The sequence below is a fragment of the Verruconis gallopava genome, assembly GCF_000836295.1.
Source record: "Verruconis gallopava strain CBS 43764 unplaced genomic scaffold supercont1.34, whole genome shotgun sequence".
NCBI lineage: Eukaryota > Fungi > Ascomycota > Dothideomycetes > Venturiales > Sympoventuriaceae > Verruconis > Verruconis gallopava.
In genome coordinates, this window is record NW_015622170.1 from 137,611 (window position 1) to 152,483 (window position 14,873).

The window sequence follows — 14,873 nt, forward strand, 5'->3', positions numbered from 1 at the left end:
GGCCGTGAACAACCATCCAGATCACGATCACGTGTTTGCCCATATGATCAGCCTTTGCGTTGTTGCCTTATCTTTCGGGCGTTTAGGCATCCACGCAGCTACCCCATATTGTGGAGGCTCCTTCTGCGCGTGCCGACGGTAGCCGCACCTGCCCTGACCTCAATTGCTTATGAACAGCGCGCTTTCCTTGACGGTCATGTAGCTGCTTCCCCCAAAAGTTTTCGCAATTGCCTCTTTTGCCGCCGCGACGATGATGCTACGTCGAGGTCCTCGCCTTCCCCGCTCTCTCCGCGCCTTCCCCGCTTCCTTCAGAAAGCTCTCCACCGTGCCCAAGGCTGGCGAGACAAAGTCCCTCTCGTCTATTCTCATTGCCAATAGAGGAGAGATTGCCCTGAGAGTGAACAGGACAGCGGCGGACTATGGCATCCGCACAACCACTATCTATACGAATCCGGACGCCAATTCGCAACATGCTTTGAGCTCGCCCTTCACGGTGAATCTGGGCGAACCATCCGCTTATCTAGATGGAGATCGTATCATCCAGGTCGCCAAAGAGCAAGGCTGCCAGGCAATTCACCCGGGCTACGGTTTCTTGTCGGAGAATCCGTCGTTTGCGCGGAAATGTACAGAGGCTGGCTTGACCTTCATCGGGCCACCGTGGGAAGCAATCGAGGCCATGGGCAGCAAGAGCAGAAGCAAGGACATCATGAACGCAGCTGGTGTACCTTGCATACCAGGTTACCATGGGGAGAATCAAGACCCCGAGTATCTCAAGCAGCAGGCGGCAAATATTGGCTATCCCGTGCTTTTGAAGGCAGTGAAGGGAGGTGGAGGCAAAGGTATGCGCATCGTGCAGACACCAGCGGAATTCATGGACCAGCTGGCAAGTGCCAAGTCCGAGGCCAGGAACTCGTTTGGCGACGAAGTCATGCTTGTAGAAAAATACATCACCAAGCCTCGGCACATCGAAGTCCAGGTCTTTGCAGACAAGCACGGTAACTGTGTCGCTTTGGGTGAACGAGACTGCAGCATTCAGCGCCGGCACCAGAAGATCCTCGAAGAGTCACCTGCGCCTCATCTTCAGGAGGACATTCGCCAGGACCTTTGGGAGAAGGCTCGCGCAGCCGCTCTTGCCGTTGGCTACGAGGGTGCAGGTACTGTTGAATTCATCTTCGACAACGACACCAACGAATTTTTCTTCATGGAGATGAACACACGGCTCCAAGTCGAGCACCCCGTCACTGAAATGGTCACGGGTGAAGACCTTGTAAGGTGGCAGTTCATAGTGGCTGAAGGTGGTGAACTGCCGCTTACACAGGAACAAATACATGATCGAATCAAAGAAAGGGGTCACGCCATAGAGGCGAGGATCTACGCCGAAAATCCTGATATGAACTTCATGCCTGACTCTGGAAAATTGTTGCATATGAAGCTTCCCGCTACCAATGCAGATGTTCGAATCGACGCTGGTTTCGTCGCTGGTGACGAAGTGTCTTCACATTACGATCCTATGATCGCTAAACTCATTGTTAGAGGGCCAACAAGAGAAGCTGCGCTGCAGAAAATGCGTGCCGCGCTTGAGTCGTACGAGATCGCCGGACCCGTTACCAACATCGAGTTCTTGAAGCGTTGTTGTGTGTCGCCCGCTTTTGTAGCTGGCGATGTCGAGACCGGCTACATACAAAAGTACAAGGAGGAGCTGTTCGAACGTAAACCGGTGCCGGAAGAAGCATGGGCCCAAGCTGCCATCGGGCTGTTGTTTGAAGAGACGTCAGTACAAAACGCATCAATGACAAACTCACTCCTCGGACCAACCTTCCAAAGCCGAGCTTTCCATCTCACGGAGCTTGCGTCAGATGGTAAAGGCGCCCCGCAGTCCACCACTGTAGAAATCACGGAGAAGCCATCACCCGCAGCGGGCACTTCCCGAGTTTTCAGCGTCAAGATCAACAACAAGACGTTTGATTCGGTCACGGTAACCGGCAATGCGACTAAATTCAGCAGTTCATTCCCGCACACCCGCATTTCTACCACGCTCATCCGCTCCGACGACACTGTCACGCTATTCCACTTGGGCGCGCAAATACGCCTAAAGCTCTCTCCTGCACCGTGGATGCAAAAAGCTCTCGGCGTGCGCGATGTTGCGAACAGCGTTTTGGCACCCATGCCATGTAAAGTACTCCGCGTAGATGTGAAGCCGGGTGATTCGGTCAAGAAGGACCAGCCGCTTGTGGTTATCGAGAGCATGAAGATGGAGACGGTCATTAGAAGCCCCGTAGATGGCGTGGTGAGAAGGGTTGTTCATAATGCTGGTGACATGTGCAAGGCTGGAACGGCGTTGGTAGAATTTGAAGAGCAAGAAGAACATGCCTCTTAATGGTTTTTACGATGATAATCATCATGTATGCGATCTGAACATCGCGGTACTCTATAGGGACAGGCAAGCAGGACTATAGGCGTTCGCAATTCTTTTCAGTGTTTCTCATATTTGAACCGCATCTTGAACGGCTTCACCGCGCAGAAGGCAGAACGCACGAACATCGTCTACTTTTTATGCTATCCCTTTACTCGACTGTGCCATCATTACCCATCCTCCTCTCCCTCTACTTCTACTCCGCAAGGCTGCATAGTCTAAAGCTCACTTTCGAACTTTAAAAGGAATTTCAGAAAAAGCCATCACATCTAACGCGTTCTTGGAATAAAATCCTGTTTCGGCGGCCTGTGACGACACATGAGCATCTTGAAATTCATCACAAAATAAAAGAAATAAGAATGTAAAAGGAGGCACGAGAAAACCTTGACTACTCTCCGATATAGAGGCCTCATGCTGCCTAGCTCAGTCAAATCAAGCCTAACACGGAACCTAGTATTTAGTTTCGTGCGAAGGCGGGTCATGTAGAAGTGCCAACGGCTGCTATAACTGTCGACTTGTCTGTTCCATCCCTTCCAATGGCTAGTACAGTACATTTTGGAAACAAGATTCTCAGACCGCTGCTAGTGCAATGAGCCCTTTCCCCACTTTCTCATAGATCAGAGATCTTCAATCAGGCTCTTTCCCACCTGGTTTTATGTGTCAAGCGTGTACTGAAGCACATCATACCAACCCGTGTTTGAAGCCGCGAGTTTTCTTGTTCGTCGATCTGAGTCTAAGTCCAGATTGACCAGGCTCCAGCGTACTTGAATGAACCTTGCTGCCTGAGCTCCAAGTGCGACTTGACTGGCGCGACTGGCGCGTATGCGTCTTCACCGTATATGTTCGGTTGCTGTGGCCCTTCATGTTCCCTGATGTAACCAAGCTCGCATGAATCAAAAGAAACCTTTGGCTGCTCGTGGTAAAAGGTGTCAAAGTCAGATGCTAGTGCGTCCTTTAGTGTCTTTACACGTCCATGAGGATGAAGGACGCTCCACGGCTCCTGACACTCCTTGGCTTTGCAGGACTTGAGCACCATCAACAAGGCGTCAAGTCGATTTACAATGTGCTTGAAAGATCGCCCTGCTATATGGTAGCCTGCTTTTCCATCTTCGTCGTCATAGAAATTGTCCAATTGGCCAGGGTCAAGCTACCTTTCTATTAACGTTTTTGTTTCGTGCAGTTTATGCAGATTTCCTTACCTTTACGTCGTAATATTCCTTGTCTCCGGTACACCAGACTGCGTAGTAGAGGCTGTAATCTTCGCCAATGATACGCAAGGCTTTGTATGTGTTGTTTCGTGCTGCATTCAGGGATCCGTGTGATTGTCCACCTTCTCCGTAATCGCGATATATGCCTTCCGGAATAGCCATGCCCCAATATTCGACGTTGATGTGCTCGTGTCTCTCGAACTCCTTGCCCGGCATCGTCTCGTCGTCGCCGAGTGGCACGGCAACGCCGTCAAAATCGTCCCTCGACTCGCCGGCAAGTCTCATGATCGTTGGTGCGAGGTCGGTATGTGAGGTAACCGTGTTTGTCACCCGGCCAGGGGCGACACCAGGCCCACGGATGATGAGTGGGATATGGATATCTGTGTCGAATCCACATTCTTTGCCTGGATGCATGCCTCACCAAAAGTCAGCATACATAGCCGCCTATAACATAAATTAAAACTCACGGTGCTGTGAAATGTGGTAGCCGTTGTCCGTGGTGTAAAAGATGTACGTGTTGTCCAGAAGATTCTTCGCTTCGAGCATTTTCACCAATTTCTCAACCATCTCGTCTACTGACTGAAGAGCACGTAGGCGGGCTCGCTGATACTCGTCGTTGTAAGCGATCACAGTGTCATTGAGACGTTGAAGATTCTTGATCCATGCGACTCCACCTTGCTATAATTTGCATTAGAGAACGTGGACATTGTCAAACAGCCAACTGTACATACCTTTTCTGGGTTGAAATTTGCGTCTCTTGGGATTATATAATCCTTGAAGAGATGTGCATGCCGTGGGGCGTACTTTGGTGCGTCGGTAGTCACCAGCGCCTCGCCATCGTCACCACCTAGGACGATGTTTCCATGAGGAGCAATGGGCGCCACCGTCAGGAACCATGGCTCTGGGTGAGAGGTTGCCTCCTCAAGGAATCCATATGCCTTTTCCGCTGTCACGTCCGGAGAGTACTGCCCTTTGTAGCTAACAGGCGGGGCACCATTTCGTGACATCTTCGCGTTATAGTATTCATAAGTAGTTGGGTCCAGAATGAACTCTGATCCGTTATACCCACCTGCCATTGGGGAATTGTAGTTATCGACTGTATGGCCGTTCCAAAGTTTCCCACTATAGTATGTGTTATATCCTGCATTCTGCATCCAAACAGGCAAGTAGTTGTCATTGATGCCTTCCTGGACAACCTTGGGGAATCCGCCTTGCATATATCAGACTGAACCGTTGAAATGGAGTTGACCGCTTACCATATGGAGGCCATACGTCGGTTACATTCGTGTTGTGCGCTGCTCGACCGGTCCACAGGTTGGCCCTTGATGGACAGCAGAGCGCCACTGTGCAGAAATGATTTGCATACAACGTTCCTTCATTTATCAAATACTTTTGAAGAAAAGGCATATGTTGCTTGGAGAGTATATGTTAGCAATGCATTCTGGCGATTCTAGCGTTGCATACCATAGACTGCATGTGCCAATCCTGCGATGCGTTAGTCAAGTTTTCAATTTCTTCGCGCTCCTTATGTACCTGATCATCTGTGAGTATGAACAGAATATTTGGCTTTGTGGCTGCCTTCACAGCAGTCGAAAGCGAGAGAAGGGCCTGAAAGACCCCTAAAAAGGTGAATTTTGGAGGCATAATAAGATCCCAATTGCCTTATTCTAAAGAGATTGACTACAAAGGAGTTGAAAAGAAGAACCAAAGGAAAATCTGGAGCACATATTCTTTTAAAGAAAGCCGCCGTTGGTGGAGCTCCAAGCTCAGCAATACGCCAGCTTATCCAGAGTCCCTTTGCGCCATTGTCAACTTCAGAAGCGTTGCCGCGAGCCATTCATTACTCGGTCTCGAATGACTAACTGATCTGTGACGGCCACAATATCTAAGCAAAGCTAGCCTAGGCAGGCTAGGGGATCATGCAATGTCACGTAGCGCGTAGACTTAAAACTAGTTTGCTGACACCTGATGTACTCCACATAAAATAGCGGATCCCGGGGTTCATTGTGGGGTAAATTCTAGCCAGCTCGAATGAGGACGCGTGGAGAGCGGAGTCCGGGAAAGGTTCCCCGGAATACGGCTGGACAATGTCCTCTTCACAAAATACTCTGAATATCGCAGAGTAGTTGATGGTGCAGGATCCACAAGCACGAATACATCGAAGAAGCGTCGATTTGACATGTTAGACAGAACCGTGGCGGCATTAGACCCCGTACAATTGTATCGAAAGCGCGCGTTTGACCGCGAAAACCAAAGACAGTCCCGGTAAGGGTGGATGAAAGAACATGACAAAACCGAACCTCGATTGCTCACGAGTGCAGGCTGCGGAAAAAGGGAAAGCTTGAAGACTTGGAGGCAGAGGTCAAGGATTTGAAAGAGCGCCTGCGAGTTGCGGAAGAAACTGCCGAGCAGCTGCGGAAACAAAATGCAAGTCTCCAAGAAGCGGTGCGCTGTGCTTTGTCGACATTGCAAAATGCCGTACACGAAGGAGACCCCGAGCCTTCGCCAGAGACCACGTCTCTGGCGTCCAACAACGCGGTTCAAGACGGAACTCCAATGGTGAGCAATCAGGATCTGTACAGCATCACGCCGGTGACGACTTTACCTGATGCTGAAGGTCAGAGTCAGCACAGTTCTCCAACTAGCATCTACCCGTTCCAGGTCGATCTCGAGAATGTCGAAGTTGCCCAGCAAATGGAGGGATTCTCGTTCTCTTTACCTCTTGACAGCTGGTTCGAGATGCCAAATGCGCTTCACGAAGAAGCTACAGGTACGTACCTGCAGCATCAAGAGATGTCACACTTCTAATGCAGTTCCAAAGATCCAGGATACGCTCCAGCGAACGCATTCTCGCTCACCCTGCTGGACTGCACCAATCCAGTCTTGGGCTCCGTGCCGGATGAAAGCATCCAACTTGTTGATAAGGATCCTGCCGTGGAGACGCAGAGCCTGCCGACATGGAGGCGGCTACCAATTCATACCCCTCCTGACTCCAAAATCGAGGCTGTCATGCTTGGTTTAACAAAGTCATGCGGACAGCACGTCCAGAACAGTTCGCACATAGAAGAGCTGTCGGAACCCACGTTTCCGAGCGTGGCCTCCTTGCTGAACCCGGAGACCAAAAACGCGAAGAAACCAGTTTCAAGTGCTATCGGGAATCACGGCAAAATGACGATGAAGTGCCCAAGGCTGGCGGAGCGCGTGGCTCTGATGTATCTGATGTGCAATTATGTCAGGGTACGACTTTTTTGTTAAACACTCAACTTTGATAACGCAAGCGCGCTAAAGGTACACAGTGGCTAGTTCTACCATCGAAGCAAACGTACGAATCGATGCCTCAGTTTTTGCGACCTACAGAAGCTCAATTGAGCATTCCACACCCTATTTGGATCGACCTCGTGCCTTGGTATGAGCGCTTCAAGAAAACCCAATTCGTAACCTTTGGCTGATCTTTGCAGGCCCGGAGCAAGAGACGTTCTCATAAATGAGATGGACTGGTCACAGTTTGAGTTGTTTCGCTCCGTGACAGGAGCAACACATTCTGTGAACTGGTGGTATAGAGAGGAGGATATTTTTCTGAGCGTGGCTGGAAACGAGCTCAGATTGAGCCCACTTTTTGAAAAACACATCCGCGACATTAAAAACTATTCATGGTCATCCAATGTAACTGAAGTATTTCCTTTTCTCGAACCCTTTGTTACCAAAGAGAGGTCTACCTGGTAAGCAGAATAGGAAAAATAGATGAACTCAATGCCTCGATGGTAGCAAACACCATGTTTGAACATGTTACAAAATGTATCTGCCTCCTTTATCTTGTGAATTCACATGGTAATTCCGATTCTGGAAAGTCTTCTCAATTCCAGGCTTTTTCAATTCTTCAACCGTCGCTCTCGTGTGATGATGGCAATGCAGAAACTTATGGCTGCACAGATCAGACCAACGACTAACAAGCGATATGGTAAGCCGCGGCCGTCGTAAACGTGGGAATGCGATACTCACAAAACACGTTGTGCACAGCGCGAACAAACGCAGGAACTAATCTCTGCCTCATAAGATCATCGACCCTTTGAATATAATTCAGGTCAGACATCGCTTTCCGTACAATCTCGGAAATGTTAGCACCTGTTTTACTACGAATTTGGTATTCCACAGTACCTCTCGAGCGTGTGGCAATCCTTGAACAGCTTTCCATAGACCACGCTGTAGTGTCCATTGGTAGACTACGCTGGACACAGTTGAACCAGCTACAGCGCCGACATTTCCACTCAAGTAAAGTCCAGAACCTGCAATGGCTACCTCTTCTGGATTTACTCCTGACGTTAAGCCGATGAAGACAGCAGAATGTGCTACTCCAGTGGCGAATCCCCCAGGAAATATCAGAAGAGATTGTGCGACAGTGGTGTTACCTCTCCAAACGATCAAGAGAGATGTAAAAGCGATTCCGGATGCAAGAGCTCCAACAACAGTTGGAAGCTTGTATCTACCCGTTCTAGGACCTTTTAGTGAAAAGAAGTGTGTAAGGACGCTTGGAAACTCGCCTCTTGATGAAGAATCCTGTAAGGAGGCCACCAATGGTATTTCCGAATACTGCGGGAATGAGATATGTGCCTGCAACAGCGGTTGAAGCCTTCTTGGTGACTTGGAAATAAATCGGGATGATCATCATCAACTGGACGAGAGGTAAGCAACAACTAGCAAACATGGAGCAAATCACCCACCGCAGTTTGTGCAAAATTTTGCAAGAAGAGCACCGCGTACGAGGTGACAACGACGTATCGTGATAGTAAATGCAGTGGAAATATTGGTTCCTTTGCGTAACGATCCTCCGTTACAAGGAATATAACGCCAGCAACTGCAAAAGTTACCATCGCGCTGATGATGATCGGATGAGAAAATGGGTATTTCTGGCCCCCCATATCGACGATAATAAGCGCACTCAGGATGGTCAAACTGAGAGTTACAGCACCAACCCAGTCAATGCGCTTAAGTTTGGATTCGGCCGCTTCAGTCGTCCCACCAGACTTCGATGAGACGGGAAGTTTCCAAGCTACGAGGCCTATGGCTATGAAAGTCACCGGACACTGGCACAAGAATGCCCTTTGCACGTCATCATTTGATCCATCAGGTTGGCTCGTGTTGCTTACCAGCGCCACCCAAGAGTTTCCACAATATATCCTCCAACAGCACCTCCACAGCTGCGTCCGACGGTCTGTGCGATATTGACGTAACTTCGATAGAGCGCAACCTCGTTCAAAGGCACAAGGTCTGTGAGGAGAATGGAGACCATGCAGACCATGCCAGCGCCACCGGCTCCTTGAACTGCCCTTGCAGCAATGACTTGCCGCATGCTCTGACCGAGGCCAGTGCACGCCGTTCCCAGAGCAAAGAGCATGTATGATATCTGCAAGCAGGTCTTGCGTCCGTATATGTCTGACAGCTTGCCGTAGAGAGGCTGCGTTACGCACATGGCGAGAACGTACGCCGAAAAGAGCCACGAGCCGTTTTCGAAGTCACCAAATTCGGAAGATACCTTACTGTAGGCTGCGAGGACTAGCGAGCCGTCTGCTTGCGAGACAAAAACACCTGTGCATGACTTTCAGATATCGTTTGGCTTCGCTCGCTTGATGCCTGCGTACCGACAAGTAAAACCACAATCATGCCCACTAGCCCTGATTGCGGGCTGTCCGTCGTCTCCGCAGCAGACTCTTCCGGTTCGACCTGTCCATTCCCGCAGCTCTGTAAACAGTTAGTCTCGACAAATGCTATGAAGGAGATTGGGAATGGACAAAGAAGAGTGCGCACTCGGTAGCCTTCAAAGTTTTCTCCAATCAATGGGGTTGCTTCATCTATCTCGTCGACCTGGAGCCGAGTATGTTTGCCCTTGGCCGACAACAGCTTATCATATTCTAGCATCTTTGGATCAACGTCGGTGTATGTCTACAAATTTCAGATATTTGCAACGCTTTGGTCCCAGATTTTTATGCGTAGAAATATTCGAGGGGACAATGTTAAAACGCTAAGCTAACGGGCGAGAAAATTTGGCTGCTGTACAACGGGTCGACACGACGATATTTCACGATGCTGATCAGTAGTCTGCGGGGGCTCGACTATTCAGCAGCACATCTGCACCTCCGTAGTACTAGTTGATTTCCGAGCGGCATGTTTTGGTTCATACCACTGCCCACGGCCGTGCTTGCGCGTGGCAATCCGCAGGCATGATAATCGATCCGTTTCGGAAACCATGATCAGCACTAGTTCTCTGGACGATATGTCTTTGAATGTTCTATGACAAGGTTGAACAAAAATTGAGCGTAGAACTATTGATCATCGCGATGACAAGACACAGGGCCACGTACACGGAGGTGGTTTGAAAATGAAAATGTCCAGATCAATGGGCAGAAAACCCATGGACACACTGCGTGACAATGCATAAGGTCACTTCCGTGATTGGTGTAACGAGTCGAACGGATGTTCTTTTGGCTCTCCTCTGGACTTGGCTTCAAAAACGAAAGCTCGAAATCGCCTAGTGCTGTGCAGCCAGATGAGATCCGAGCATCCCCACACGCAATGTCATCGACGACTCCGCACAAGGCTGCAGACCCCAGAAGTGCTTTCGCCCTAAGAGCCTGCACAGTCACGTAGCGAAGTTCTGTTAGCTCGGTTTCGAACCCTCGACCTGTGTCCTGAGGGCGATGATTGGGGTTGTCAAAGTGACAAGCGGACCGGAAAATGGTTCGCGATCAGCTGCAAACGCTGAACCTAGGCTTTCCCAGACTTGGTGGCGGGCTTTTAGCCTGCGAAAGCTCACGAGAGCATGCACTTTGATATTCCAGCGTGAGAAGTCGACATCACTGGCAGATATGTATATCATTGCACTGTTTCTGCACCACAAAACATCGCAAGACGTTGGGAGCCGAACAATATTTATACCACACCTCTGAGAAGCTGGAGTCCAACCTAGCCATGAACAACAACAGCAACAATACGCAAAAGGACGATGTGACCATGACAGAGTTTGCGCCTGTCGACCCCAATATCGATGAGAAGGACGATGGAAGAATCACGACCGATGAGGCCGGCTTTCAAGCTTCCCTCGAAACCATGCCGAAGGGCTATTACTTTAGCCCTTCCTTTCTTGGCTCTCTCATGGCCATAGGTTTGGGGTATTGGGCCGGCAATGCAGGTTTTGCCTACGCTGCGCCTTTGCTCTCCACCATCAACGCCGACCTAGGACCCGATCCTAATGTCCAGTGGGTGGCCCTTGTACATCCAGTCGGGTTGACTGTGGGCATGGTAAGTTGCATCCAAAAAAGCGACTTGCCGGCTTCCTAATGGCGCACGCAATGACCTTTCTAACCGCCACTTGACAGACAATCATCGGAAGGCTCGGCGATCTGTTTGGCCGCCGCTGGTTCTTCATCTGCGGCGCGTTCATGGCCATGGCTGGGACTCTCATCTCTGCTTTGGCTGTCAACGTGGACATGCTGATCGGTGGTGCCATGATCAAAGCTCTTGCTGCTTCTACCCAGCTTTCGTGCTACTATGCCCTAGCGGAACTCATGCCAGCAAAGTACCGATATGCCAACGTGGCCATCCTGAATGTGTTCCAGATTCCAGGAAGCATCTTCGCCCCGGCAATTTCAGCATCCATTACTCGATCCGCGGGAACATGGCGGTCTGTTTTCTACCTGCTCACGGCAGTAAACACTGCCTCTATGCTTTGTTACTTCTTTTTCTACCATCCACCGACGTTCCATCAGAAGCACGGCATGCGAGAGAAGAGAATAACATTTATCAAGCAATTTGACTATGCTGGGACTTTTCTGTACGCCGTCGGAGTTGTGTTCTTCTTGTTGGGAATGAGTTGGGGCGGAGGAAAGTATCCCTGGAGATCACCAGAGGTGATATCCTTCATTACGATTGGCGGTGTGTCCCTCATCGTCTTCGTCTTATGGGAGTGTCTCGCGCCGCTGAAGGAGGCTCTTGTTCCGCTCAATCTGTTCAAAAACAGGTATTGGGTCGTCTCAAGCACGCTGTCTGGCATTTCCGCGGGCGTGTATTACGCAGGCGCAATCATATGGCCTCCTCTTGTCACTGCCTTCTACGCCAACGGTAGCGTAATGAAGGGAGCATACCTCGCCTGCCTTGGTGGAGCTGGTATCATCCTCGGTGGTGTAGTTGGCGGCATATTGGCGAAACCACTCGGGCATCAAAAGCTCCAAGCTACTTTTACCGCTGGAGCCGGTGGGGCTCTTCTGGCGTGTAAGCCCCCCCTCTCCTTTCATCGTTGCATTGCTTGACCACGTTCAACAGGCTTGGCCATCAAATCTCCGGACCACATGGCGTTGACATGCTGCCTCTTTTTCTTCGCAAGTTTCCTTATTGGATACCTAGCTGACATATCACTTACGAACGCCTTGCTCTCACTCAAGGACCAACGTGAGATTGGAGCAGCAGGAGGTGCCGCGACTTCTGTTCGAACTTTGGTGGCAGCCATTTGCCAGGTAGTCTACAGCGTCGTTCTTGCGAACAAAAAGGCACAGTACGTACCGGCACACGTCATTCCGGCGGTCACTAGTGCTGGATTACCAAAGTCAAGTATCAAGCCTCTTCTCTCGGCGCTCTCCACAGGTTCTTCGGCGGCATGGAAGGCAGTTCCAGGACTGACACCATCCATTCAAAGGGTTGCGATCAAAGCCAATCTCATGGGTCTGACGCAATCGTACCAAGTTGTCTGGCTGACCACAATCGCGTTCTCTGTGATAGGTGTAATGTTGGGCTTGCTGTCGCCCAACACCGAAAAGCTCTTGACGAACAAGGTCGCTGCGAGACTTGACAACGCAAAAATTCGAGCTGATGACACGCCTGACACGAAAGTGTAGAGACCAAGTTTTGGCAATTTGATAAGGATGAATAAACGATCATATCAACACGCTGTTTGTCCTAGGATTGATGCTGTTATTCTTGGTTCTCATTGATATATGCTGTTCTCAAGCTCCAGGCCTTAGAAGAATGCAGGTAACTCAGTTCTAAGAAGCTCATTGTCAGCCTCGACGCCAGTCACACACATTGTACGCTCAGAAAAAAAATGTCTCTGTGATGTATCTCACGTCTTGGCCTGTCGTATTATGTGCTTTTATCTACCCTTGTTAAGAACAAGCTACGACCGCCCTGGAGGACCAGGCAAAGTCGGTAGGGCAGGGGGGGAGCGCTTCGCATAAGCTGCCAACTTGCCGGATTGTAATGTGGCTGGGTGAGTCGGTACTTTGACAGAGTAGTGTTTACAGGAAATGATGGGGTACAGTCGAGGCTCTGAATTTCACATCCTAGGCGCGGCTGTTCCCTAATCCCAGCACTGCAGACAAGGGTTTTTGACGAAGTACTACAGTAGCCATTCTGAAGCGGTGTGAGAAACAAGCAGTCGTGAAGAGACGTTAGTCATTAATAAGAAGGCTCCAGTCCAGCCATAGACCGCCCAGGAAGGCTCATTCAGATTACAAATACAGTCAAGCCTCCTCGTTATCGTGCCGGCGAGGCTGAAGTTTGCGAAGGCGTCTCCCGGGTTCCTCGCATATCTGTAGTTCTAGCAAGCCGATCGTTTCAGGCAGCCAGAAGCTCTGGTAATTCGGATCCGAGGTTTGCACCCTGTGATTGGCAGGCAAGTTGTCCTCAGGCCTTGGCCACATCTGCTAATTGTGAATGCGACCCATTCCTCGATGTTGCGAACAGAAATAAATACCTCGACACAACTGTGCGTGGATTTCAGAGTGGAAAGCTTTTCAACAATTCTTCAGTCAAGCAACTATAGATCTACTGTTACGTCTCATTCCACACGAATGGCTCACCATCCACTCGCCGTGCAGCTGCCTCTGTCAACTGGGCTCAAGGCTGACAAAGGGATTGAGTTGCTGACCTGGGGAACTCCCAACGGTATGAACAGTGCATATAATTTCGCCATACTCAAGCATCATTTCGATTCAGTTCACTAAGCAAACTGCAGGCTTCAAGGCATCAATCTTGCTAGAAGAGCTTAAGGAAGCGTACGGAAAGGACTATTCAGTCCAGGCCATTGCGTTACCAAAGGGCGTTCAGAAACAGCCTTGGTACCTCGCCCTGAATCCCAGCGGCAAGATCCCAGTCATTGTTGATCACGACAACGGGGGTGTTAGTGTATGTGAGAGCGGCGGTATGTAGCATTCTCTTCTCGGTGGCCGAGGCCCGACATACGTGCTCACGAGCTTGTCACAGCTATTCTGCAGTATCTTGTCCGAGAACACGATCCAGAACACAAATTCTCGTTTACGGAGCCAGCAGAGGTTGCGAAAGCAGAGCAATGGATCCACTTCATGCAGGGTGACATGTCGCCTACTGGCGGAAACAGCATCCGCTTCTTCAGGTTTTTCCCCGAGAAACACAGTTTTCCGCTGCAACTGTTTCACCGTGAGGGCCTGAAAGTCTTGGATGTCCTCGACAAGGCCCTAGAAGGACGAGACTATCTTGTTGGTACTGGCAGGGGCAAGTTCTCTTACGCTGACATAGGCTGTTTTCCGTACGTGAACAACAGCTGCTTCGTGGGCTGGGGCCCCCTTGAGAGGTGGCCAAACGTGCATAGATGGCAGCAGCGAATCTGGGCTCGTCCGGCTGTCAAGCGAGGCGTTGACACGCCATATCCGGCGCTGTCGACAAACGAGAGCTACGAGAAGAAAATGGCTGAGGACCCTGAATTTGCGGCAGCTGAAAAGAAATTGAATGAAGTATTGGAAAAGGCACTTGCAGAGTTCCCACCTTTTGGCCCCCCAAAATGACGAGCAGCCTTCATACGTGAACGCGCACTGTAGGTTAAAGCAAGGCAAGCTCGCTTCCCAATGAATCAAAGACAGAAATTTTGTGTGATGATTGACCTATCGAGGCTTCAGTGGCACGTTTAGCATGCTTTGGCAATGTAGCGAAAGAATTGTGAGAGTCCGCTCGTACTTCGACACAGTAGGCTCGTGTAAACGCAGAGACGTCACGACCGATGTTTGTCTTTGTTCGTAACGGTGTCCTCAGCCCGCCCGCATTCGGCTCGCGACAATGGGACTGCCGATACAAATTCTTCGAGCAGGTGTTGTCCAATCGGGAGTAACGGCAGGAGTAACGCAAGTGACGAAATGAAGTCGAGGCGACGGCAGATAAAACGCAAGAGAGATGAACACGAGGATGTCGAGTCCGAGGCGGGTTGTCAGGATGAACCTCAACTGCACGTAACAAGA

General features: G+C 50.2%; 6 protein-coding genes across 7 annotated transcripts; 4 read left to right on the forward strand and 2 right to left on the reverse strand.

The window, feature by feature from the left end:
- Positions 1-175: 175 nt before the first annotated feature.
- Positions 176-2,587, forward strand: PV09_07925 (uncharacterized protein). The gene has a single exon (XM_016361758.1). It carries the CDS (start codon positions 251-253, stop codon positions 2,375-2,377), a length of 2,127 nt encoding a protein of 708 aa, XP_016210440.1. The 5' UTR covers positions 176-250; the 3' UTR covers positions 2,378-2,587.
- Positions 2,588-2,892: 305 nt separating this feature from the next.
- PV09_07926 (uncharacterized protein) lies at positions 2,893-5,265 on the reverse strand (the record flags this gene model as incomplete). Its single annotated transcript, XM_016361759.1, has 7 exons — positions 2,893-3,560; positions 3,613-4,037; positions 4,089-4,299; positions 4,353-4,831; positions 4,878-5,034; positions 5,086-5,106; positions 5,155-5,265. 7 exons carry the CDS (start codon positions 5,263-5,265, stop codon positions 3,147-3,149), a joined length of 1,818 nt encoding a protein of 605 aa, XP_016210441.1. The 3' UTR covers positions 2,893-3,146.
- A 462-nt stretch (positions 5,266-5,727) lies between these two features.
- PV09_07927 (uncharacterized protein) lies at positions 5,728-7,344 on the forward strand (the record flags this gene model as incomplete). Its single annotated transcript, XM_016361760.1, has 5 exons — positions 5,728-5,886; positions 5,943-6,391; positions 6,443-6,858; positions 6,918-7,027; positions 7,080-7,344. The coding sequence occupies exons 1-5, from the start codon at positions 5,801-5,803 to the stop codon at positions 7,342-7,344; spliced, it is 1,326 nt and encodes a 441-aa protein (XP_016210442.1). The 5' UTR covers positions 5,728-5,800.
- On the reverse strand, positions 7,278-9,534 carry PV09_07928 (the record flags this gene model as incomplete). Of its 2 annotated transcripts, XM_016361761.1 has the most annotated exons (8): positions 7,278-7,564; positions 7,621-7,726; positions 7,777-8,110; positions 8,160-8,290; positions 8,340-8,718; positions 8,766-9,204; positions 9,258-9,357; positions 9,424-9,534. In XM_016361761.1, the coding sequence occupies 8 exons, from the start codon at positions 9,532-9,534 to the stop codon at positions 7,491-7,493; spliced, it is 1,674 nt and encodes a 557-aa protein (XP_016210443.1). In that variant the 3' UTR covers positions 7,278-7,490. The 2 variants fall into 2 exon arrangements, with proteins under 2 accessions (XP_016210443.1, XP_016210444.1); XM_016361762.1 differs by having other exon boundaries at positions 7,777-8,290.
- Positions 9,535-10,767: 1,233 nt separating this feature from the next.
- PV09_07929 (uncharacterized protein) lies at positions 10,768-12,681 on the forward strand (the record flags this gene model as incomplete). The annotated part of the gene is made up of 3 exons (XM_016361763.1): positions 10,768-10,914; positions 10,992-11,883; positions 11,935-12,681. The coding sequence occupies 3 exons, from the start codon at positions 10,768-10,770 to the stop codon at positions 12,501-12,503; spliced, it is 1,608 nt and encodes a 535-aa protein (XP_016210445.1). The 3' UTR covers positions 12,504-12,681.
- A 737-nt stretch (positions 12,682-13,418) lies between these two features.
- Positions 13,419-14,470, forward strand: PV09_07930 (uncharacterized protein). Its single transcript, XM_016361764.1, has 3 exons — positions 13,419-13,551; positions 13,622-13,807; positions 13,870-14,470. The coding sequence occupies exons 1-3, from the start codon at positions 13,458-13,460 to the stop codon at positions 14,424-14,426; spliced, it is 837 nt and encodes a 278-aa protein (XP_016210446.1). The 5' UTR covers positions 13,419-13,457; the 3' UTR covers positions 14,427-14,470.
- Positions 14,471-14,873: the final 403 nt, after the last annotated feature.